Source organism: Vicia villosa, linkage group LG1 (assembly GCF_029867415.1).
Source record: "Vicia villosa cultivar HV-30 ecotype Madison, WI linkage group LG1, Vvil1.0, whole genome shotgun sequence".
Lineage (NCBI taxonomy): Eukaryota > Viridiplantae > Streptophyta > Magnoliopsida > Fabales > Fabaceae > Vicia > Vicia villosa.
In genome coordinates, this window is record NC_081180.1 from 83,700,584 (window position 1) to 83,727,807 (window position 27,224).

At 37.5% G+C, this 27,224-nt stretch overlaps 2 protein-coding genes across 2 annotated transcripts; one reads left to right on the plus strand and one right to left on the minus strand.

Moving 5' to 3' along the window:
• Window positions 1–246: 246 nt before the first annotated feature.
• On the plus strand, window positions 247–790 carry LOC131647922 (uncharacterized). Its single transcript, XM_058917741.1, has 2 exons — window positions 247–598; window positions 768–790. The coding sequence occupies exons 1-2, from the start codon at window positions 247–249 to the stop codon at window positions 788–790; spliced, it is 375 nt and encodes a 124-aa protein (XP_058773724.1).
• Window positions 791–2,255: 1,465 nt separating this feature from the next.
• LOC131647934 (uncharacterized) lies at window positions 2,256–3,672 on the minus strand. Its single transcript, XM_058917747.1, has 2 exons — window positions 3,171–3,672; window positions 2,256–3,088 (listed from the first exon to the last, which is right to left on the minus strand). Exons 1-2 carry the CDS (start codon window positions 3,670–3,672, stop codon window positions 2,256–2,258), a joined length of 1,335 nt encoding a protein of 444 aa, XP_058773730.1.
• Window positions 3,673–27,224: the final 23,552 nt, after the last annotated feature.

Here is a 27,224-nt window from a genome sequence, read left to right on the forward strand (position 1 = left end):
ACATCAGAAAGGTCCTTTCTTATACTCTACATTTATAAAGGACATGTCTACATCACTAACTTATTATATTGGTTGTCTGTTTTCAAAGAAGAGAATCAGAATCTTTCTCCTACTACACAAGTTATCACAGAGCAATTGCACAGGCCATCAAACATTTTTATAAATCATCACATCTCCATTCTCTTCAAATTAAACACTCTCATCTCCATTCTCATCCCAAAAAACTCTAACCATATTTTACTAACAATGGCATCACCCACAATACAGCTGAAAACCGTTGATGGCGTAGTGTTTGATATGGAGCGCAGTATAGCTCTAAAAATGAATCAAGTTCAAGATGCCCTGAAGGATTTACCTGAAGGTGCATCTCTTTCTTCACCGCTTCCGTTCTACAATTATGTATACGAGTTGCAGCTTTCGCAAATAAAGGATTATTACCAAAAACAAACTGAAGAAGAAAAAGATGAGTTTGTTGAATCAATGAGTGATGGCGAGCTTAAGAATCTACTGAAAGCCTTACACTTCCTTGACATGAAGGATTTTTACAATTTCTTGACCAACGCCACTGCTAAACGCCTGGAGAAAAAGGGTGTGAGAGGTACTCTCATGTTCTTTGACAAAGTTTAGGAATGAGTAAGAGGTTGTTGCATGAAGAATAATGTTTGGACTTTTGAAGGAAACACCTTTAGTTAGGTAGACTTTCAAGTTAGGATTTGTTTGTTGCTAACATGAGTTTCCGTGTATTTTTCTTATTGTGTTTCATGTAGAATTTCCTGCTGTCATGTCATAGATGCACTGATGTGTGTCATCTCTTGTTATTTACTTTGTATTTCATGTGTTCAGTTTTAATGGAATGAATTTTAGGGATTTTTTTACTGTACTGCCACAAAAACGAAAAAAATATACCATAATGCCCCAAAGTGAAAAAAAATGACCAATATGCCACTTTCCTTGTTTGGGTCCGGCCACCCCTTGGACGGACAGATGAAGGATTTTTTGCATAGTTTGGGTCCGGCCAGGGGTGGGCCGGACGCTAACTGGGCCTTTTTTTTTTTTTTTTTTGTTTTTTTTTATTTAAATGATTATTAAAGTCTATAATTGATATTTTATTTTAATTAAAGATTAAAAAACAATAAAATTAAATAAAAAACATTAAAATTTAAATTAAATACATTAAATAAAAAATTTGATATAAGTGAAGAGATTAATTATAAAAAAATGTTTTTTTATTATAATATAATTAAATATAATTATATTCAATTAAATATAATAAAAAATATTATAATATAATTAAAATTAATTATTTGTCAATTGATTTATTATTATAAATAATTATTAAAATATAATAAAATGTAATAAAAAACATTATAATATATTTAAAAAAACATACATTTGCCAATATTTATTTAATTATTATAAATAATAATTAAAATATAATAAATAATAATTAAAATATATGTGTGGGTTCGGCCAATAGATGGACGAACATTTGTGGGTTCGGCCAATAGATGGACGAACATGTGTGGGTTCGGCCAATAGATGGACGAGGGCATATATTTTATTATTATTTTTTTGCCTATAAATAAGACTGTACAACCACATTTCCAATCACATCAGTTGCAATTGAAGGTATAGTGTTACTATTGGAGATGTCTGAGGAACCCCTTCCAACGTTTCCACCTATGAAGAGAGATGCAACATTATTTTTTTCAGCAACAAAGCCTCCGTTGAAGATCAAACTATGGAACACTCAAACTTTCGAGCATCTACAGAGGCACTTGATAGGATGGTTAGACGAAAACATTCTTGAGGGTGAAAAGATAAGGAAAATTGAAAGGCAGGTCACAGAGAAAGGCCCAAATGGAGTAGTAACTCGTTCTTGGAGAGCCATAAAAAATGACGCTGGTGTCCTTATGATGATGCTAGGACCACACGATATTGTTTTGATGGTTGTAATCTCTTAGAATATGTTTGTGTTGATGGTCGTTTTAAGTGTTTCATGTGTGGTTGTTTTATTTGTAGCGGTCTTTATTTCGATGTCATTGAATGTTGTATTGGTAATGTGAAATGTTGTTTTAGTTATGTTTAATGTGAAATGTTGTTTTAGTTATGTTTAATGTGAAATGTTGTTTTAGTCATTGATGGTTGCAAACTCAATTAAAAAAACATTATATTACATTCATAAAGCTAGTTTTAGTAAACATTAAATAAAGCTAGTTGAAGTAAACATTAAATAAAGCCAGTTGAAGTAAACATTAAGGAGGCCTATTGGACGGGCCTGATACATTTGGACATTTACTTCGGATATGGCCAACTTCACGGCATATCCCACACATTCTCTTTTCCTTTTCCACGTCGTCCATTTCGGTTCGAATCCGAGTACTGTTAGGGCGGCCTCTTTTTTTCCTACGCATAGTTTCGTCATGACAAAGAGTAGGCCCTCTATATTGAGGCCAATTGTCTTGATGTGGGAGGATCTGGAAGCTTTGTTGGTAGACTTTAAAAACATGTTGTATCTTGAACACGTCGGGTATGTGAATGGTGTAGTCTTGGCGTATACTTTCACATGCTGCAATCACATGTGAGCAAGGCAAATGGAACGCTTGAAATTTTCCACAATCACATGTTCGCTTTCGTAGATCAACACCGTAAGTACCAGTTGGACGACCATCGTTGCGGTTTATTCTTTCGGCCACCATAAAATAGAACCTCTCCCGGTCAAACTGGTAAACATTATGACTGTTTGCTTTGTTGACCTCTTCAGTCATCCCCTTGATACACTTGTCTGTAAAAGTCTGGCCTGATGTCAACCTCTTTGTCCATTCATGTCCGCGTTGACCAAATAATGCTCCCATCCGAAAATATGTGGCCGAAAACAAAGACGCTATTGGTAGATTTCTGGTAGCCTTTAGCACAGAGTTCATTGCTTCTGCAAGGTTAGTCGTCATGTGTCCCCATCGTTGCCCTCTATCAAACGCCCTTGCCCACTTCTCCCTGGGGATATTTTCAATCCACTCCATAGCATCTCTATTTGCCTGACGAATTTCGGTTCTATAGTAATTGTACGTTGACTCCGTCAATGCATATCCTGTCACAAATAATAAACATGTCAAGAAACCAACAAAGTGAATTTGAAAAATTTACTTCATAAATATCAACCAGACTATTACCCATGTTGACGAGTTTTTTACGTAGTTCTTTGTCTCTAATCGCACGCATAAAATTTTGCGCGATATGCCTTATGCAATAGACATGTGATGACGGAGGATTTTGCCATCCATTTGCAGGATCATCGTAGGCACCTTTAATCGATGGATGTCTGTCTGATATTAGGCATAGATTGGGTTGGGGTGTCACATGGATTCTTAGATTACGAAGGAAAAAACTCCAAGCATCCTTGGTTTCACCCTCGACAATAGCGAAAGCAATTGGAAAAATGTTACCATTCCCATCCTGCGCCACAGCCATCAACAATGTCCCTTTGTACCTTCCATACAACCATGTTCCGTCGACTTGAACAATTGGCTTGCAATAGGCAAAACCATGGATGCAAGGTTGAAAAGCCCAAAATAGACGATGGAATATCATCTTATCACCCAACTGACTTCCTTCGTTTGAAAATGCAGGTAAAGTTTCCAAGTCTATTATCATTCCAGGCAGATATGTTTTCATTACCAATAACCATTGTGGAAGGTCATTGTAAGATGTCTCCCAGTTTCCAAGTCTATTCTCGCTGTGTGGACATACTATCGTATTCCACAACTTGCTCCAAGGAGTGAAATTGCTCCATCCTATCCATACGCCACTAGGTAAATTCTTTACTCTATATATTTATTTTTCCAATAAGTTAACGCATAGTCCTAATTGAACTTTTTAAATATGCAAGATTTGCACAACGAGGTATGGAGTATTACTCATCTCCAAATGCTTTTCTTGATGGATATCGTTTCATTTTGGATCACATGGTCCAAGGAGATGTAAGTTATTTTCCAAGCCATATACTAAATCTTTCATTTACTTGAATACGACTCTTATATTTATTTATGTCTTACAGTTTTTGTGGAGGCCTTACGAAGAATATCCTCGTCGCACTCAACGAGAAGCTCGAGCGTGGAGTGCAACTACATATATTATCTGTTTTCATATTGTGGAAATGCATCACGCCGACAGGGTTAGGCTTCAATTTGGTTTTACGCAAAACATCCCTCAACCCCCGAGGTGTCTTGGAGATCATCACTTGGTAACGAAGAATGATGTAAAGGATTGTAATTATCGACATGTGAACATTCACGAGAACAATGAGTGGAAAGGTAGAAGAAACTTAATAATGACAGGTGAGTTGAGTACTACTTTACGACACACCGATGATTATATGCAATGGTTAAGAAATATTCCATTGTTATATTTGTCGAAAGAAACGTATTTGGCAGACCCTCGTTATTATCCTTCCTCTACATCAACCCCACAAACAACCTTTCATCAACAAATCCCACAATTCCAACAAACACCACAATTCCAACCACCACCACAATTCCAACAAACACCACAATTCCAACCACCACCACAATTCCAACAAACACCACAATTCCAACCACCACCACAATTTCAAACAACACCACAATTCCAACCAACAACACAATTCCAACAAACACAATTCCAACAACAAACTTCTTCCTTTCCACAAACATACCAACACACTCAAACCACACAACAACACACATTTTTTGCCACACCATCTCAAATTCCAACCCCTTACACCTCAACCCCCCAAACAAACTACTACTATCACCAAGAACAATATCAACAATCAACACTTCGACCACCGCTACATAACACCCCAATCCCTCAACCCGACTTCGACCAATCATACTCCCAATCTCAACCGCTTTCACTCTCCCAACCACAACATACCTTTGACACCACAAATGTCTACTATCCAGACATGTCATCAAATGTGCCACAAACCTTTGTATCTACTCAACCATTCATTGACATTAGTGATGATCAAGTACTCGAAAATTTACCGACAATATCTCCACAACAACTGGCGATGTTTATGAATGATGGTCCGTCGCATCAAAACAATGAACTTTCAAGCGACGATTCTCCACAAAGGCAACCTCCACCAGACATTGAGCAACCGTTAGGTAAGGGTAAGAGAGCAAAGAAACCCAAAAAATGTCTCACTGGGGGCCATATGGTCCAACCAAAGCCCAAAAAAAAATAGGCTTTTTTTTCTTGTACGTGTTTATGTATTGAATAAAATAAATATTGGAAATATATTATATTGTTTTTTATTAAATTTTATTATATTTTAATTATTATTTATAATAATAAATCAATTGGCAAATAATTAATTTTAATTATATTATAATATTTTTTATTATATTTAATTGAATATAATTATATTATAATAAAAAAACAATTTTTTATAATTAATCTCTTCACTTATATCAAATTAAAAAAAAAAAAAAAAAAAAAAAAGGTGTAGTTAGCGTCCGGCCCACCCCTGGCCGGACCCAAACTACGTGAAATTTGCTTTCATCCGTCCGTCCCACCCCTGGCCGAACCACAACTAAAAGTGTGGCATATTGGTTATTTAATTTCAGTTTGTGGCATTATGGTATATTTATTCCATTTTTGTGGCATAAAGGTAAAAAAATCAATTTTAGGAGTACAAATTTCCTTTATATATATATGGTGGAACATAATCACTGAAATAACATTGTTGTCACTGATTGGGATCATCAAACTTGAAAGAATTATATCTTAATATCATTTCTTTAATTAAATTGAACAATGATTGGGATCGTCAAACTTGAAAGAATTATAGCTTAATATCATTTCTTTAATCTAATTGAATAAAATTAAAAAACTGTTGGATAATTATATGTGAAGTTTCAGTGAGAATAGTTATATGTAACAAGTTTGAGTGAAGGTTTTCATTTTAAAAAATAACAGTTTTAGTGGAAAAATTGAAAGCTATTAACTTAACTAATAGTATCTCTTTTGAATTATTATGTTGCAATTTGAAATGCTTGTCTTACTTCCTAAGGATATTGGAAAGAGATTTGATGAGAAAAAGTTGTATTTATGTTTTTCTACATGTATGCTGACTAATGAAATGAATAACAAGCAGAATTTGATAAATGAAGTTTATGTTTATTTGCACTTCAAGATTGGTAAATATTAAGTAAGGCCAGGCCACCATGGATCTGTTTGGTTGAACAACTTATTTGGAGTTTATAGCATAAGTGTTTATCTAAATAAGCACTTATAAAAAAGTTATCTTTTGAGAGCTTATAAAAATAAACTTTAAAAAGTTTATGAATAATGCTATAAGTTGTTTTGATAAACTCTTTCAAATAGTGTTCATCAAAAAGTTTGTGAATAGTGCTTCTTGCAGCCTGCAGGAGAGTGTACCTTGAAGTTGATATAGTTACAACCGAAGCTTTAGATTGTAAGACGGAGTTCCTAACTAGCCTTGATTGAATCAACATTGGAAGGAAAACATTATTGCTTCTAATGCTCTTGTTTTGGGGAATTTTATAGATTCCAAGTACTATATTTCTAGTATAGAACATATTGTTCAAGATTGTAAATTTGAATGGATCAATTTGATAAAGATGTTCATGTTTGAGGCATATTTTAAACTTTTGTTTTTCATAGCTTGGTAGTTGGCTCTAAATCAGCAGAGTCATAAAATTGCTTGTGTCATCCAATTGATTTCTAGTTCTTATTTCTTAATGAATAAAATTTTATTATCTTGCATGGATTTGTGTATCTTAATATGCATGGGGCTTGTTCTGTCACCATCCATAGTTTCAAAATTTTGCAAAAACAATGCATGAAGGATTGGTTTTTTCATATTTTGCGAAAAAATGCATGAAGGTTAAGTTTTTTCATTGTTATGTTTTCTTCGATCATCTGCGAGAAGGATTAGTTTTTTCAACATATCTAGTGATAAAAACATCAATTTATAAAATTACCTTAAATAAGTATAAATTAAATTTAAAATCATTGATAATTTGATTCAAGTCATAAATTTTCATGGTTAGTTTGCTGCTTATCAAACTTTAAGAAATTGCAACTCATTCTCCAAAAAAATTTCATTCACTTTGTTGCTTTTTTTGTTTGTTTTGTTTTTTATAAATTTCTTTTTATTAAAAGTAATCAATCACATTCGACACACACGATCAGAAACAATATATGACACCATGGACTTGTCTTTTAATTATGATTCAAATCTTAGTTCTTCATGTTGTGGAGAGTAGTTTTTTTGTTGTTGTCATATCTAATTTTATTGGTATCTTTCTTTGCTATGGCTTTTATAAGAAGATGAGAGTTGATACGTGGGAATAAAGAATAATGACAAAAAATCATGTGACAAATAAAACTGCTATTTCAAAACTATAATTATTAGTGACATGATTTTCATATCACTAATTAGTGACATGAAAATCACGTGGCAACTAAAGCTGCTTTTCTGAACCACAACTGATGCGCCTGCTCTGACTTAATTGTTGGGAATCTCTGTGCAAATATTTGCGACGTGATTTTCATGTCACTGATTAGTGACATGAAAATCACGTCACAACTTAGTTGCCACCCGCTCTCCAGCGACGTAATTAGTCACGTCGCAGAAATCAGTTTGTGAAGTGATTTTGCTTGTTGTGGCGTGAAATTCACGTCACTTATGAGTATTTTTTTGTAGTGATAATTAATATGTAGTAAGAGAATAATTTAACTTGTTAGAAGAAGATAAAGTTATGATAAAAATATAATTTTTTGTACTCAGTTCGATCAAATACAGTACTCTAGGGGAGAGAACAAGTCTCTAATTCACTATAATTCTAAAAGTTGTTACAAAATATTACAAATGAATTACATGTAAATAGTCCCAAAAACAAACTATATTTTTTTACCTAAATATTTTTTAATTTTTCGAACTCTATCTATATATGAATCTGTTAGCTGAAGATTTCGTTTTGTAGTATTTGTCCTTCGAAGAAGTAGAAAATCGAAGGAAAGATGGTTACTGATAGCCATCCCTTAAAAATAAAAGAATGGCTACTGATGGTCATGCTTCGAGAATAAAGATTTCTAAGTTCGCTGTGAAGATAATGAATACTGAAAGCTAGTGAAAAGTATGTGTCTTCGGGGACTTAGACAAAATTTATAAATATATTCAAGTATTACTACTTAGCGTGTTTTCGTAGTGTTTTAATACACTGCCACGCGTCGAAGACGGACTCAGGCGGGAAGATTTGAAATTCGAAGACGGTTTCGTAACTGTCCAAGTAACAGATGGCGTCGCTAGAAGTTCTTATGAGAAACGTGGCAGCAGATTAGTGTATGACCGTTAAGGTCGAAACTAGTATAAATAGGAGTCTTAATGTTAGGATTCTGTGTGTTCATTTTGTACAAATCACTCACATATTTACTCAAGTATCAAGCGTTAAGAGAAAGAGTTCGCTGAGAAAATGTACGTATGACACCACCACTTTAATACATGTGTATTATCTTTTGTTTTTAAATATCTTCCAGAATTACTGCATTTCGTTTACTCCTTGCCATTTACATTTCTGTATCTTTACTTTAATGTCATTTACTTTCGAATTACTTTCATGTTATTTACTTTCAAAGTCTTTAACGTTTCTGCAGTTTAAGATTCTTTACGTTTTAATAGTCCTTTTAATTTCATATGTTATGTTACTTATCTTTTCGTTGAAGTCACATTTATATATAACAAAGTGATTATCAAGATTATTTGTTCTTTAATCGAACAACGCTTATTGAAGAAGACAAATCATGAATATGGTTCGAATGAACGTTGATAACAATCTTCTTGACTATGTGTCCTAGGATCAATCTAGTCGATCCTGCGAGTAACCAAATCATATTTATTATAGTTTGGAAGACTAGCGGTTGTTTACCAGAAATCACCGTAAACAAATTGGCACGCCCAGTGGGACAGTGTCAAGCAGATTGTTTTAATCAATTGCTTTATTTTTGTCTAGACAATATCAAGATCTTGTATGAACCTTAGGAACGGTAAATTAAAGAACAGTGCACAACCGATTCCCAAACGAAGGTACAACAAGAAAATGGTCGTTACGGCCAGTGCAGGGGGTGATCGAGATCCCCCACAAGGTTCAGGATCAGGAGCGGCAAATTCGACTTCTACTCAAGGAACACGAGATGCAACGGGTCCAAATGGATCGAGACCTGCAGATAATTCCCAGGCTTTGCCTGAAAATAATACAGGGCCTTCAGGGACTATTCCAGTTTCAGTGTCGACAACCGCACCCTCATCCACAAGCGCAGAGGACGTATTGTTTTCCTCGACAAATGCTGCAAATAATTTGTCTGGTCAAGGCACGAATTCTGCTTTCGAATGGAGACCAAATAGTTCATATGGAATGTCATTCCCATATGGAACAGGCGTACGAGGGGCAGGATCTATATATGCCCCAACTAACAATGCGACATTTTCACCGAATGTTAGTTCAGTGGGTCGAAGTGCACATAACACTAGTTTTGCTACCCAGGTGCCCCACTTTACCACAAATAACCAAGCAGCATTTCGACAAGAAATGGATGCAAGCAACCATGATATGGTAGGGGTTTTGGCCAGAGAATTGACTTCAGTTTTAAGCCCACTAATGGCAAATGTTACTACTACAAATAGAGAAAACATGGAGACTTTCCAAAAGATATCATCTCAAATGAATCGAATGGCGGAATTCATGGGAATAACACCACCTAAAAGGAAAGACAAACAGCCTTCGAATCCAGAAGAGAGGCCCATTTTGGAACGTGTACAAGATATAGTTCCGTCATCTAGGACAGCCACTAGGGATGTAGGCCCCTCACGAAGAACAGAGATGTTCGAAGGAACTCCAGTAATTAACTTAGAAGCTTCAAATCAAAGAGCCGTCCCCATTCGACAGGAAACGGAGGAGGAGCGGCCCAGATTAAGGATTGTGGGTAGGAACGAACACCCAGATGAGGTTGTTCAAAGAGTCAGAAGAGAAAATCTGGCTACAGAAAATAACTTAACTGCCATGATAGAAAGGGTTATGGCCAATAATGGCCTTAGTACTGGACTTAGACGTCCAAACTATACATCCCCTATATCAGATTATATCATGCAGACAGAATTGCCTAGGGGCACTAAGGTGCCCAAATTTACAAAATTTTCAGGCGAAACTAATGAGTCAACGGTGGAACATATTGCTAGATATTTGACAGAAGCAGGAGACTTAGCGGGAAACGAGGATTTAAGGATCAAATATTTCCCTAGTTCGCTGACAAAGAATGCCTTCATTTGGTTTACTACTTTGCCACCAAATTCGATAGATGCATGGGCATACTTGGAAAGGCTTTTCCATGAGCAATTCTACATGGGTCAAACTAAGATAAGTTTGAAAGAATTGGCCAGTGTTAAAAGAAAATTCACAGAAACAATTGATGATTATTTGAATAGGTTCCGTTTGTTGAAATCAAGGTGTTTTACAACAGTCCCAGAGCATGAACTTGTCGAAATGGCTGCAGGTGGTCTAGATTATTCAATAAGAAAGAAACTAGATACCCAATACCTTAGGGACATGGCCCAATTAGCAGACAGGGTTCGACAAGTCGAACGCCTGAAGGCAGAAAAAGTTAGGGCGAATAAAAGTTATAAGAAAGAAAGAGTAGCGTACGTCGAAGCCGAGGACGCTGATGATGAGTCTTTCAATGACTCATATAGCCCTGAAGAAGTCGAAATAGACTTGGCTGAATTGAAAGAAGCGCCACCTTACGCCTGCAAATTGCTAAATCCTGCAAATGGAAAAAACCCAGTAGAAAACGATAAGAATGATAGGTTCCCTAAGAAAACTTATACATTTGACATTACCAAGTGTGATGAAATATTTGATTTATTGGTAAAGGATGGCCAAATGATACTACCTCCAAATTCAAAAATTCCTCCGTTGGAACAACGGAAGAAAAGAGGTTTTTGTAAATATCATGGGTTTTTAGGCCATAAAACTTCTCAATGTTTTCTTTTCAGGGATCTAATTCAAAATGCTCTCAATGATGGAAGGTTGAAGTTTGCTGACAAGACCAAGAGTCATATGAGGGTCGATACCAATCCCCTGAACATTGCTGACGCTAGCCTCTGTGAGGTAGAAGATATCAACATGGTGGAGGCATCTGAAGTTGAAGTTGTGGAAACTAAAGCAATGTTCAATGGAAAGCAGGCTACTGAAAGCCTAAAAGGTGACATAGTCTTCAACACTGTTGTTGAAGAATCTTCCAAGACAGAAATAACTGAAGCATCGAAGGAAGAAAACAGTGAGGCCACTGAAGACCTCAGGATGAAACTACAGAAAATCCAGATCTCTGAAGTTCCTCCAGCAGCGGTTAACATGGTCAGCGCCAGACAACCAGTGTCTGAATTTGGCGAACTAGAGACATGGCTGACGAGGCAAAATGGGGGCATCGAAGTTCCTCCAAGAACCGAAAGCCTCAAAGAATATCTCTGGAATTGCCACGAGAGAAATGGTGGTAAGCAATGGATGTGTCCAAGGTGTTCGATCATGCTAAATCGAAGGGTCGAAGCCAACTTCGAAAGGGTTCGACGCGAAAGATGGGAACACCCAGGAAGAGAGCCAAATCCCCTACTACAACTGTACCCAAAGATGGAGGAAAGCTTGGTAGGATTTTTGGTCAGATGCCACAAAGAAAACACTGAAGTTGCTCTGTGCCCAAGATGTGGGGCAGTCTATGATGAAATGCTAGCACGATCATTCGAACGTGTGTACTGCTACATGAGTCGAGAAACTCAGGGATTGCGTCCTAACCTGTACGGTTTCGACATATGGACTCCAACAAAGAGGCTTGATAGCCCACACCCCAGAACTCGAAGGGTAACTTTCAAAATCCCTGCAGATGCGCCAAGGGATAGGTGGGTGCAAGCTGATGCAAGAACCAACAAATGGCGAAGTTGGGACCAAGGTGGTAGAACTGCAATGGCATATAGGAAACAATTTCAAAGACCAAATCGAGAGGCGTATCGATTGGAGAATTATAAAGGAAAAAATCCTATGTCTCGGTCCCAGTGGAGAAGGCATCAGAGAATAAAAAAGGCTCAGAAGGAATACAGGCCAAGAGAAGCTGGAGAGTCTAGTAGCAACCAAGTCCCATACCAGGGGGCAAAGTCAAACAAACCTCCGGTGGAACGCAGATTATTCGAAGCTGAAAAACTCTTGGATGAAGAAGAAAAGATGCGTTCAAATTCCTGGAAAGAAGAGGATAGAATGACAAATGATTTTGATTCTGATGGAGTGTCATCTATAAACTTGAATTGCAATGTTGTTTCCGTACTCCCTCACGAGTTTAATCAGGAAACTGAAGTGGAAGACTGTGAAGAGGCTGATATCGAAGAAATGACAAAACACAGACCTGTGTGTTACTATGTGCTGAATAATGGTGCAGTAGAAGAACAGAATGCTTTCTTCGAAAGGCCTGATGAGGGTATGCGAAATCATTTGAAGCCACTCTATATCAGGGCTAAGATTGAGAACGTTGGCATTAATAAAGTCCTAGTTGATGGGGGAGCAGCAGTAAACCTAATGCCTCAATACATGCTAAAAAGAATTGGTATGTTCGATACGGATATAAGGCCACATAACATGGTTTTATCTAACTATGAAGGCAAAATAGGACAAACACTGGGAGTTGTTCAAGTCAATTTGACAGTAGGCTCAGTTACCAGGCCAACCATGTTCATGGTTATACCAGCAAAAGCAAACTACAACCTTTTGCTTGGTAGGGAATGGATTCATGGGGTAGCAGCTGTGCCCTCAACAATGCATCAGAGGGTGACAATTTGGAGAGAAGATGGTATAGTGGAGAATATCGAAGGTGATCAGAGTTACTACATGGCTGAAGTTAACCAGGTGAACAAAACCAACTTCGATAGGAACCTGGCAAACATAGGCCCTTGTCATGCTGCAGAAGAGATGTATACCCCAAATAAAAATGCATTGTACTATTTAACTTTACACCCAAATAGATTCCAATGGGATAGAGAGATCATGGATGGTCCACCAGATACAGCACCATTGGAGAATTATCCGACAGTACGGCCAACAGGCTGGGACGATGACATTAATCATGTCTGAGTCTTCGTTCTTCGAAAAGATTTCGGCCTATGTGGCCGAGAACAAAAGGAAGGCGGCTCTCGAAGCCGAACTATCAAATACAAAGATAGATGCAGTTCTAACCAAAGAAGGAATAACAGAATTGGAGATACGTACGAGTTTCGAACTCCCTGAACACACGGCTCCAGACGAAGAGATCATAAGAGAAGAACCAAACCAAAGGTTGGATGCAATATACGACGAGGAACCTTTGGGATTCGAAAAAGACCCAATGGCGTCGAACATAAAGATGTTGGCCCAAGATCCACTTGAAGAAGTAAATCTTGGAGACAATGATCAAAAAAGGATAACATATATCAGCGCGAAACTAGAACCAGAATTGAAAGCAACTGTCATCAAAATGCTGAAAGAAAACAAAGATTGTTTTGCTTGGGACTATGATGAGATGCCTGGTCTAGGAAGGGATTTAGTCGAACTAAAATTACCAATAAAAGAAGGGAAGAAGCCCATAAAGCAAACTCCCAGAAGATTCGCGCCAGACATTCACTCGAAGATTAAAGCAGAGGTCGAAAGACTCTTACGTTGCAAATTTATCCAAACTACAAGGTATGTTGAGTGGATTGCTAATATAGTACCTGTAATTAAAAAGAATGGCTCATTAAGAGTATGCATAGACTTTCGTGACCTTAATGCAGCTACTCCTAAAGACGAGTATCCCATGCCTGTAGCAGAAATGCTAGTAGACTCAGCCGCAGGTTTTGAGTATCTGAGCATGTTGGATGGATATTCGGGATACAATCAAATTTTTATAGCAGAAGACGATGTATCCAAAACAGCATTTCGTTGCCCAGGGGCAATAGGCACTTACGAATGGGTTGTGATGCCTTTTGGTTTGAAAAACGCTGGGGCAACTTATCAAAGAGCAATGAATTCTATATTTCATGACTTTATAGAAACATTCATGCAAGTGTATATAGATGACATTGTGGTAAAATCTACCTCGGGTATGAGTCATCTCGATCATCTGAGCCAATCATTCGAAAGAATGAGGAAATATGGCTTGAAGATGAACCCCCTTAAATGTGCTTTCTTTGTGCAGGCAGGTGATTTCTTGGGGTTCGTAGTCCACAAAAAAGGGATAGAAATTAACCAGAACAAGACGAAAGCCATTAGGGAAACCAAGTCCCCATCCACGAAGAAAGAACTACAATCATTATTGGGTAAGATAAATTTCTTAAGGAGATTTATCTCTAACTTGAGTGGACGCACGCAGGCTTTCTCCCCTCTACTTCGGCTTAAGCAAGAAAAATTCGAATGGCGTGCTGAACATCAAGAAGCTTTCGATCAGATAAAGCAATACTTGACTTGTCCACCAATTCTGTCTCCCCCAAATGGGAAGAAGCACATGCGCCTATACATTTCAGCGTCAGATAAAACAATAGGCAGCATGCTGGCCCAGGAAGATGAGAATGGCATCGAAAGAGCCATTTATTACTTAAGTAGAGTACTCAATGATGCAGAGACTAGATATACTGATATAGAAAAACTCTGCCTTTGTTTGTATTTCTCCTGTATCAAACTTAAGTATTATATAAAGCCAGTTGATGTTTACGTTTCATCTCATTGTGATATTATTAAACATATGTTATCTAAGCCAATACTACATAGTCGAATTGGCAAGTGGGCTTTGGCCCTTACTGAATATTCATTAATATTTCAGCCTCTCAAGGCAATGAAAGGTCAGATTGTGTCAGACTTCATTGTCGACCATGCGGTGGTTGAGAATCATCAGCATTATGTGGACTTAAAACCTTGGAAGTTATACTTCGATGGTTCAACGCATAGAGAGGGTACTGGGGTTGGAATGTTGATAATTTCTCCTGATGGAATTCCAACAAAGCTCAAGTTTAAAATCGAAGGTCCATTATGCTCCAACAATGAAGCTGAATACGAAGCATTAATTGCTGGACTTGAGGCTTTGTTAGAATTGGGGGCAACCAGAGTCGAAATTAAAGGAGACTCCGAATTGGTCATCAAACAATTGACAAAGGAGTACAAGTGTATCAAAGAGAATTTGATCATGTATTTTGTGATCGCAAATAGGCTACTCAAGAAATTCGAATATGTGGAATTAAAACACGTATCAAGGGTGAATAACCAGGAAGCAAACAACTTGGCACAATTAGCTTCAGGATATAAAGTATCAAAAGAAAAGTTGGAAGAATTGATTGAAGAAAGAGGAAGAGCAATGTTTACTAAACTTTCGCCAAGTGATCTAGAGAACTCACAATTGGGTTATGCCAACAAAGAACAATTCGAAGTACTGAATATAGACTCGTTGGCAGACACAGATTGGAGGAGTCCAATTATTAACTACCTAAAAAACCCTTCGACGGATACAGACAGGAAAATCAAGTATAGAGCATTGTCATATTTTCTGATGGGAAATGAATTGTTCAAGAAAACTCCTGAAGGGGTATTGTTGAAATGCTTGGGTGAAGCAGAAGCATATTTAACTCTGTCGAACGTACATAGTGGGGCATGTGGTGCACATCAAGCAGGGCACAAAATGAAATGGCTCTTGTTTCGTTATGGGATGTATTGGCCTTCGATGTTAAAGGATTGCATAGAGTTTGCGAAAGGGTGCCAAGAGTGCCAAGAACATGCAGGTATCCAACACGCTCCAGCAAACGAATTAAGTACGATAGTAAAACCATGGCCTTTCAGGGGATGGGCATTAGATTTGATTGGAGAAATTCACCCCAAGTCATCTAAAGGTCAAAGGTACATTTTGGTAGGAATAGACTATTTCACAAAATGGGTTGAAGAAATACCACTGGCAAATGTGGATCAAGAGGCTGTGATTGAGTTTATTCAGAAACACATTATATATAGGTTTGAAATCCCAGAAAGTATAACAACTGATCAGGGATCAGTCTTTACTGGACGAAAAATGCAAGACTTTGCCAGAGAAATAGGTTTCAAGTTATTTACTTCTACACCTTACTACGCTCAAGCAAATGGACAGGTTGAAGCAGCAAACAAAATAATAATTGGCCTTATTAAGAAACATGTGGGAAAGAAACCTAAGAGCTGGCATAAGACTTTAGATCAAGCACTCTGGGCTTGTCGGACATCTCCAAAAGAAGCTACAAATACAACTCCTTTCCAGTTGACATTTGGACATGATGCAGTACTCCCAATTGAGATATGTTTGCAATCGGTAAGAATACAAAGACAAGCAGATATTCCTCCCAACGTATACTGGGAGTTAATGATGAATGAGTTAGTAGATTCGGACGAAGACAGACTTCGAGCACTGGAAATGATAAAAAGGCAAAAGGAAAGAGTGTCCAGAGCATATAATAAAAAGGTGAAAGGTAAAACTTTTGTTAATAATGACTTAGTCTGGAAAGTTATTTTACCTGTAGATCGAAAGAATCAGGCACTTGGTAAATGGTCCCCACATTGGGAAGGACCCTTTCGAATCTTGAAAGTATTCTCGAACAATGCTTACGAAATTGAAGAATTAGCAGAAGATCGTAGGATCTTAAGAGTAAACGGGAAATATTTGAAGAGATATAAACCAAGTATGTACGAAGTAAAGATTGCAAAAACGTAGATACGCAGGGTACTACGAAAAGCCAAAATGCTCAGGCATGTGCCAAAACATATACGCCACATTGATCAAAATGGCTTTGCGATCAGAATAAATTTTAAATGGAAGGAAAAGAGTCTAAGGAGACACCAAAAATATTTTTCATTTAAAGCATAGAAGTACATGCATTACAAAGGATCCAAAGAACAGGATCCAAGATTACAAAAAAAAAAAAAGAAGAAAAAAAGAAGGCATAGAAAACCTAAGGTAAAAACTAGCTAGTTGATCCTTTGGTCTAAACCTTCCAAGGACAGCACAGGCGAGGGTTCAGCTTCGAACATATCCCTGGCTCCAGAATCACGCATCCGCCTCACTACACCTTTCTTCAGGAAAATGTAACTGAGGAGTCTCCCGTAGGGAAGATAAGTCACACTCCCTCGACGGTCGACACCGATAGAGACAGCTTTAACCAGTCCTTTAAAGATCATCAAAGGAATGTTAATTTTCCTCCCTCGAAGACCACAGAGGATAAACTCCAAGTCTTCAACCATGATGTTGTTCTCATCGATCCTCCGAGGTTGGAAGTTTCCCACGAGCATCTGGTGCCAGATCCTGATGACTTTGGCACTTAAGCGATTGTTGTCCATAAGAGTTCTCAACATGAGATGAGTAGTCATGCTGAAACTGTTGTCATCAAAAGTTGCACCAGAGTTATTGCATCTTATTAGGTTGGCAATAGTGGTGGGAGTGATGCTGAGACGAGCGTGTCGAATTTCAGAATCAATGGTGGTCCTACCTTCAGGATCTATGCGTAAAGACGCATTCATCCAGAATTCTGCCACCATGTTAGGGTAGATAGCACCCTCCAAGACTTCTTCAAAATAGAAGTCCAGTTCTTGGTTGACAAAGAGGTTTTCGATATTGATAAAATGGCGAACAAGTTCATCCTCAGAGAGTCTGAACTCGCCTCTGATGAGGGCTTTGATGTTGTTAAAGGAAAGAGTTTCAGCCATTGCGAGGTAAGAATGGTTTTTTGAGAAAGAAGTTGTGTGTTTTCTTTTTCTGTGTTTGGTTTGGAGAGAAAGCGCATGAATGAAGAAATGAAGGCAATATTAGACCCTTTATATAGACTGGGAATACTGAAGGGTGGTTTTAAATTGTTAATGATTGATTGGACTGCGTTTGGTTTTCCAAAGAGAGAAGTTATGGCTTCCGCCGTTTCCCGCCCTTGGAAGTTGAGAAGTAATCATGAAACTGATGCACGCACGTCTTAAAACTGACGTTTTGAAGAGAGTGACGTCACTGTTCAATAATAATTATGGCTAGAGAAGGGGAAACGTCAAGAATAGAGGCAAGGATGCTGCGAAAGATGTTCAGGTTCTACACGTTGCATTAAATAAAAGCACTGTAGAAAATCTAAAGATATATTTTGGCAGAAATGTTTAGATTCGCTAAAGTAATGCTGGCAAACATTATAGATATAAATGGGAATCAAGCATACAAATATTATGGGTCTACAATAGTTTCGATTACAAAACAAAGGTGCAACAAGTAACAGGACTGAAAACATCTAGTTAAAATCCTCAGGGAGATCCGTTTTGATCTTCAAGTATTGAGTCTCCCACGAAGACATACGAAGCTCGATTAGTGCCCGTTGTTTCTTCAATCTTTCGATCTCTGGCACTAATTTCTGTGCAGTCTCGAAATGTTTAATTCCCGACTGCACCACTTCGAGCAAATCTTGTTGGTTAGATTTTTGTATGGCTGCCTGACAACGTTCAGCTTCTTTTATCTTGTCCTCGAGTGCCTTTATCTCTTGTTTCCAGGAGTTGATGTTCTTCTCATAATCATCAAAGGCCTTCTGATTTTCTGAATGTTTAAGCTTGAGGGCCTCACCTTGTTTCGTTGCGTCCACAGCAGAATTCCATGAAGAGTCATGAGAGGCCATTGTCTCAGATAGCTCTTTTTCGACATTTTGCTTTCGAAGAATGTTGGCCTGGAGTTGCTCAAGTAGAGAGCCTAGCAGAACAATTACCTCTGAGACTTCTGTGGAAACTTGAAGCAAATCTACCTTCTTTAGAAGTTGATTTAAGTTGTGACTCTTAATAGGTTCCCGGTTGAGAACATCCACAAGATTGACCCCAAAGAATCTCTCTTTAATTTGTCGGAGGAGGCTAGGGATATCTTCTTTATCACTAGATGCTACAGTTACAGCTGGAGAGACATCAAGTTCCGAAGGCGAAGAAGTATTCGCATTCATGATAGCCTTTAAGAAACTAAGAGGATCAGTTTGCTTAAGTTGTTCCAGCTCCGAAGGAGTAGGCTTCGCAGGGGCAAGCGTCGAAGTTGTCTCAGGAATGGTTTTTGTATCAAGGGTCGAAGTCCCTTGAGGATCTTGTTTTTCTGGTTGAGAAATCTCTTCCATAGCATCTTGCTCCGACGCAGTATCTTCGCTGTCATGTGTTTGGGGGTTCACATTGTCGCTGCCTGAGAATGGATGATCTTCTTCCAAATTTTTGTCTTGATGAGTAGGTGGGGATTCGTCAGTGGAGTGACTTTCTTCGACTGGTTCATTAGGCAATATGGTAGCAATTGGCCTAACATCTTCGAAGACTGGCGAGAGAACATGAGTTTGGTTTTGAGAGGTACCTATATTAAACGAAGCAAAGTTAGTCATAAAGATAAGCCTTTGAGGGGTTTAGTTGACGAAAGTTAAAGTTTGACAATTACCGTAAAGTTTGTCAACATTAATGGTAAAGCCATGGTCCTTGAAACCTGAAGTGGCAGTGCCAGCGTCATCCTGCAATAACAAGGTAAATGTCAGTTCAATTATTTGGTTAAAATCACAAAATAATATGTGGGGTGGAACCCAAATACCTTGGTTAGGATATTGTCTGGACTTGAATTATGACTTTCCACAACGAAAGCATTACTAGCAGTTTTCAAAGGAGACTCTTCAGAGGATACCTTATCGCTAGGAGAAGCAGCTTTAGAGGGACTTATCCTTTTCCCTTTTCTTGAAGGGGTAACAGCTTTTTGTCTCTTCTTGTGTCCTTGTCTAGTTTGGGGAGGGGATTTATCTTCGCCATCTGAGGCAGCTGTCGAGGAAGCTTTCCGCTTCGAACCTGTTGGGGGTTTCGAGCTCTGGCAAATAGACGATAAGTAAGATGGATACTACTCACAGATTGTACAAAATCAAGAATATGAGATGAGTATGTACCGTGGGCTTCTTGCCAGTGACGATGGAATCACTTTCACTTGGTTTGTTGCTCTTAGATGTCCCAGAATCTTTTTGGGCAGAAGCTTCCTTGATCTTCCTCCTTCGTGCAACAGCTGTAGTTGAAACTGAAATCAGTATATCAGCAAAGAAAAGAAAAGTCAGTCGAAAAGATTGTCTTAATCCAAACCTTCAGGTATTGGGGTCAGGAGACGAACATGTTTAAGATCTATATGAAGATGTCCTTTGAAAGTATCCAAGGTATGCTTAGTCGGAACCACTCGTTCAGCGCGTTTTTTGGTACTCTCTCGAAGAATTTTGAGAGCATTCCCACACACGAACCAGTCTGGGAAAGGAGGACTTAGAGCCACACCAAAATCAGCACTCGGTAGTGGAGGGAATTTTGGAGGATTAAGTTTGAAAGCCACTTCATAACGTAGTTCAGGTCGAACATACGAGGGCAATTTCAACTTATCCAGTTTGGCGGAAAACTTTTCGCGCAAAACGACTGCAGCCTCACGAACGGTCCGACTAAGATCATCAGGCCTGTAGATAGTTTCAAAGAATTTTTGAAAAGCTTGGATTTCTTTAATATGAGTTGAAGTACCTTTTTGAAAATTCTCCTGCACATCAGTAAAAGCTGCAGTTAGTTCTTGAGCAAGGCTATCAGCATCAAAGATTTGGGAGCTATAATAATCCGTCCACCATTGATGAAAGTCTGGTGTAGAATAAAAAGCAGGTTCGAAAGGGACAGGAGAAAGATTGGCGGTGCCAACGTATTTGTTGATTTTTGTTTTACATTCTTCTTCAGTCAAGTACAAGGTATGGAAACACATATGGTTCCTTTTCTCATATAAACACTTGGGTTTTATTTGAACCAACCCAAACTGTCTCGAGACCAAATTTGGTTGATAGCACATGAGAATACATTGACCTTTTGATGGTCGAAGGCGATGGGAAAATAACCTTGGAGTCAGAAAGGCTTCCCAAATTTCCATAGACTCAGTTTGTTGATCCTGAGATGTTGATGGGAATTTTCGAGTAAACCATTCGGGACCTATTGTTCTGTGTACAAATGGGGCCATAGAAGGATCGAACTGGTTACGCCGGGCAAACATCATTGAATATGCCAGGAAGTGTTCACGAAGCTTTCCAATTTCTTCTTTTGGAGTTAGGTAAGCTAACCTGGTCCCTTCTATAGTTCGATTTTTGATTTTGCTATCCTCCTCATTGACGTTTCCTCGAAAGGGAAGATGAGTTTCGAATGTAGCATTAAGCCACAGTTGTAATAGCCAGAAAGGGCCAGCATAAAGTAAACTACCGGATTTGAAATTCTTGGTAAGGGTTGCAGCTTCGCTGAGGTTTTCATAAAGAGACCCTAAAAGCACTTGGCTGAGGTTGAGCTTTTTTCCAGCATGCAACTGATTAGCCATGCAGAGGTACCTCTTTGCAACTTGTATAGATCTTGAGCAGAAGGCACATCGTGAAAGCCATAGCGCTAGGAAAGCAATATGCTCTTCATCGAATACTGCCGTTTCGGTGGTAATATGATGCTTCTGGATGAATGCAGTATAAGTGACTTGTGAGTCATTAAAACCAATAGTATCATTATCCATTTCATTGGGATCGAAGGTTTCGCCAGTTGGTCGAAGTCCTGTAATCGCAGCCACATCGAAAAGAGTAGGGGTAACCATTCCACAGGGGAGATGGAAAGTGTTGTGAGAAGCATCCCAAAAGTGAACCGCTGCTACTAACATGGGTTGGTTGTATTCTAAACCTGTCTTTGACAGTTGAATCAAATCGTATATTCCTAACGATTTCCAGAAGGATTCTTTCTGTTTCTCTACTTTTTCTAACCAGGCATAGTACAAATCAGGATCTTTGGCTAAAGGAATTGACCTAAACACTTTTACAGAGTTGGTCATATAGTTTAACCTAATTTTCGCTAAAGCTAAAGGAGTTACAGTTGGAGTTTCTTCCATGTTAGCAGATTTTCCTGAGGGAGAACAGCCATCTTCATTTATCCTAATTTTGCTAACTAATGGTCTAGTCTTGTAATAAGCAGGGAAGAATTTATTCAGAGATGGGATATTTTCACCTGGTAATGGACCCATAAAAGCGAGAGATTTTCCAGAAAGTTCAAAGGGAATGATTACCTGGGAAGCGTAAATAGCGCGTATTTCTTCGGTGTTAAAGTTTTGAACGTGCTCTTGTTCCCCAGACCGTGTTTTTGATTGGAGCTTCAGAGCAGGTTGAAGAACATTTGAAGATGAAGCCATAGCGAAATTTCTGATTAAGAGAGCGAGATTTTGAAGAAATTAAAGATGCTTGGTTTTTTGTTGAAGAAGATGAAGAAATAGGAATGAAAGGTTGTGTAGAAGTACAAGACCAAGTATTTAAAGGTTTAACGGAAACCCTTTTTAAATCTTTTGGGTAAAATCCAAAGAACACGTGGCGGCTGGTGATTTAATCCAACGGCGGTCGAATAAGTTAGCTTCACTCCTAGTATGTAGGAGTAATGATCAAGAAGTAAGGTTAAAACGTGGGAATGTAAGTTATGAGAAGACATCTTTGAAAATGACAAGACGTTTCGGAAACAGGGTCATCAATGATTATGACGTTAGTCAGCAGTCTTGGAACTCTCAAAGATCAATAAAGAACGAAATCTTATAATGACAAGAAACGCCTATTTCTGTTGACTCTCGAAACAGGCATTTATTGGGGGCAATTTGTTAGCTGAAGATTTTGTTTTGTAGTATTTGTCCTTCGAAGAAGTAGAAAATCGAAGGAAAGATGGTTACTGATAGCCATCCCTTAAAAATAAAAGAATGGCTACTGATGGTCATGCTTCGAGAATAAAGATTTCTAAGTTCGCTGTGAAGATAATGAATACTGAAAGCTAGTGAAAACTATGTGTCTTCGGGGACTTAGACAAAATTTATAAATATATTCAAGTATTACTACTTAGCGTGTTTTCGTAGTGTTTTAATACACTGCCACGCGTCGAAGACGGACTCAGGCGGGAAGATTTGAAATTCGAAGACGGTTTCGTAACTGTCCAAGTAACAGATGGCGTCGCTAGAAGTTCTTATGAGAAACGTGGCAGCAGATTAGTGTAGGACCGTTAAGGTCGAAACTAGTATAAATAGGAGTCTTAATGTTAGGATTCTGTGTGTTCATTTTGTACAAATCACTCACATATTTATTCAAGTATCAAGCGTTAAGAGAAAGAGTTCGCTGAGAAAATGTACGTATGACACCACCACTTTAATACATGTGTATTATCTTTTGTTTTTAAATATCTTCCAGAATTACTGCATTTCGTTTACTCCTTGCCATTTACATTTCTGTATCTTTACTTTAATGTCATTTACTTTCGAATTACTTTCATGTTATTTACTTTCAAAGTCTTTAACGTTTCTGCAGTTTAAGATTCTTTACGTTTTAATAGTCCTTTTAATTTCATATGTTATGTTACTTATCTTTTCGTTGAAGTCACATTTATATATAACAAAGTGATTATCAAGATTATTTGTTCTTTAATCGAACAACGCTTATTAAAGAAGACAAATCATGAATATGATTCGAATGAACGTTGATAACAATCTTCTTGACTATGTGTCCTAGGATCAATCTAGTCGATCCTGCGAGTAACCAAATCATATTTATTATAGTTTGGAAGACTAGCGGTTGTTTACCGGAAATCACCGTAAACAGAATCACACAAACCCAATGTGTATAGAAGTGTTTCATAATCTGTTTATATATCTCAAAGATTTTCCTCAACCCTTGCCTTTCTAATTTTTCCCTTACTACCGAGTCGCCATCCGGCCAAGCCGCCACGAGCCACCTCCATCGACCCACTTACCAGCGGTTCCAGCACCTTTTTGTTGATCTCTTGGCTGATTTTATGACTTTTTTTTTTTTGCAATCTCAAAATATATATTTGTTCTCTTAATCATTAAAGGTTTTAAGGCATATTTCAAGAACCTTCGTCTAAATTTGAAATTGTGGCGATGCTAATTTAACCATCAACCACCTTGTGTTAGGTGAGAATATGGAGTATAGAAACGATCTAGAGGGGTGAATAGACCCTTTAAATTTTTTATCATATATTCAAAATTGTTTATCAAGGTTTTCAAAATGAAATTCAGAGTTTGCATTGCGGAAAGCGATTTGCGAAAGTAGAGATGTTATGCTTAGCTTAAAAGGAATCACAAATGCAATTATACAACAATTCATAACTATTTTTAGATTGTTCAAGGACAATAACAAAAAATTACAAACTATATTGAACTGATAAATTTTAAAGTTTCACGAGAAGTGTTGTTTGCAAAATTCAATTTCTATAAGATCCTAACACCACCGTTTGGATATTTTAATCCACACTAAAACACAAATAGGTTCCGATTCTAACAAAACCTAATTGTTAGTTTCATGGTTTTCGTATTGGCATAATTTTGATAAAACATGGTTCTTAACTAACGTTGAACAAGGTGTTGTAACATCCTGTTCTGCTGTCATAACAAGTTTTATCGTTATGTGTTTTGACAGATGTTCTGTCAAATATTGTGACATTTTACACCAGAACATCCTGACAGTTCAGACTGGTTTTTAAACCTTGAAAGATTTGATTGAAAAATATGAGAATCTGGAATATTCAAGTAATCATTACAGGCACAGGCAATCAAGAGAGGATTAGGGCAAATGCAGATTAGTCTCTGTTTTTAGAAAAAGATTTTTTTAGATTTCTTTTGGAAAACTAATATTTGATTTGATTTATTCCTAATTTGTGAAAAGAACTTGCAACTGTTTTCAAAAAAGAAGATATCGGATTCAAATTAAAGTCCAAGCCCATTTTGCAAGTATATATAAAAAGGAACTTGGAAAACCTAGTTTGCCAAGCTTTCTTGTAAAGGAAAATAGTGGGAGCAATAAGGGTTGCAGTTTTGGAAGTTTTTCAAGCTCTTCGTGTTTTCTGTTATTTAGTGTCACTCATGTATCTTCTGATACATTGAGGTGGACGTGTGTTCTCACTCTTGAACTTTTAAGCAAGAGAGTTGAGTGTTGTTCTTGATCAAAAGATTTTAAGAAAGATCGAGTATTGTTCTTAGTTAGGGTGCTTAACTAAGTTTTTTGTTTATTAAAAAGTGTAATCTTTCTACTTGGGTTCCCTTGGTCGCGGGGTGTGTGACTGTTTTATCGGTGCAGTGATTGGAAGTGGGATGACGATTTCTCATATTTAGATGTCGACTTATAGGCAAAAGTAGAGTTGGGTAATGATTAGGCGATAAGTTGTAAATGGAGGTGTTTAGCTTTGAACTAATACTACTAATAGTGGACTTCCTTCTTGGCTTGGTAACTCCCATATTAGGTGTTGTTTGCACTGAACTGGGTTAACAATTCTCTGTTTTATTTTTCATTCTGTCATTTACTTTCCATTTTGACAAATGTGTTGTAAGTCAGCATATGTTATAACATCTGTCTTGATATTGTGTGTTGTTGGGACATCTGTCTTGACATCTGTTATAAGTGCCAGATATTCAATTGGCATCAGATCAGACACCCTGTTCTGTTTATTGAGTGAGCTCCGAGGAAAATAATTTCTGATACTATGGATAAAGAAGGGGGATACAACAACAGACCCCTTATGTTGGATGAATCTAATTATGACTGGTGGAAATTCAGAATGGTGGCTTTTCTAAAATCAATGGACAACAAAGCTTGGAAGGCTGTTTTAAAAGGATGAGAATATCATGTTAATAAGGATAAAGAAGGGAATGTGTCCTTAAAACCTGAAGAAGATTGGTCTGATGAGGATGATAAATCTCCTCTTGGAAACTCCAAGGCTCTAAATGCTCTATTAAAAGGAGTAGACAAGAATGTTTTCAAGTTGACCAATACATGTAATGTGGCCAAGGATGCTTGGGAAATCCTCAGAACAACTTATGAAGGCACATACAAGGTAAGAATGTCTAGGCTTCAACTTCTCACTTCCAGGTTTGAAAATCTAAAGATGAATGAGTGATGTAGCTTTCTTAAATTCCAAGCTTGACAACTTGACAAACTCTCTGAAAAGGATGAAAAATAGGGTTGATACAATGAAAGAAGCTGAAGATACAAAGGTTAATCATTCATTTGATATACAATAAAATAAAAGATTTGTAGAAAAGTTCTTTCCTGCTTAAAATAAAAGATTAATCAACAAGACCAACTACATGTTTCAACATATTAGCAGACTGAATGAAACACCAACAAATTCCAATTCTTCAACTTGGAGATGTAATTATTATGGTGAGCATGGTCATATTAAGCCTTTTTGTTATAAATTGTTTGGAGATAAAAAATCTTCAACTCATTCTAAGACTAGTCAAGTTAGCAAAAAGAGAATGGTTAAAGAAAAAGATGTGAATATTATAACTCATACCTCCTTGAGAGCTTCAAATAGACAAGACTGGTACTTTGACAATAGTTCTCCAAATTTATAAGATGTACTTCTTGTGAAAGGATTGTCTGCTAATCTTATTAGCATTAGTCAACTATATGTGATTAAGGGTTGTTGGTTAGTTTCTCCAAATCAGAATGCTTAGTCAAAGATGAGAAAGATGTTATTATTATGAAGGGCATAAGTTCTAAAGACAATTGTTACTTGTGGGAATCTCAAAGAATTGCTTACACTTCCACATGTTCAACAACTAATGATAATGAAGTGAAGCTATGGCACCAGAAACTTGGAGACCTTCATCTCAGAAGAATGAAGGAAATCATATCTGAAGGAGCCATTAAAGGAATGCCAAGGCTCAAGATTGAAGAAGGGAAAATATGTGATGAGTGTGAAATTAAGAAGCAAACCATGATGTCACACCCAAAGTTTCTACATCAGACTACTTCCAAAGTGCTGAAACTTCTTCATATGGACTTAATGGGACCAATGCAAATAGAAATCTTGGGTGTAAAGAGGTATGTCTATGTGATTATTGATGATTTTTCTGGGTATACATGGATGAAATTTCTTAAAGAAAAATCAGACACCTTTGAAGTCTTCAAAGATTTGTGTCAAAGTATTCATGAGGAAAAGAATGGTGTGATTGTCAAAGTTAGAAGTGACCATGACAAAGAGTTTGAAGATGCAAAATTCTCTTAATTTTGTGATTATGAAGGTATTAGTCATGAATTCTCTTCTCAACAAATTGGAATTATTGAGCAAAAGACTAGATCTATATAAGAACCAACTAGAGTCATGCTTCATGCTAAGCAA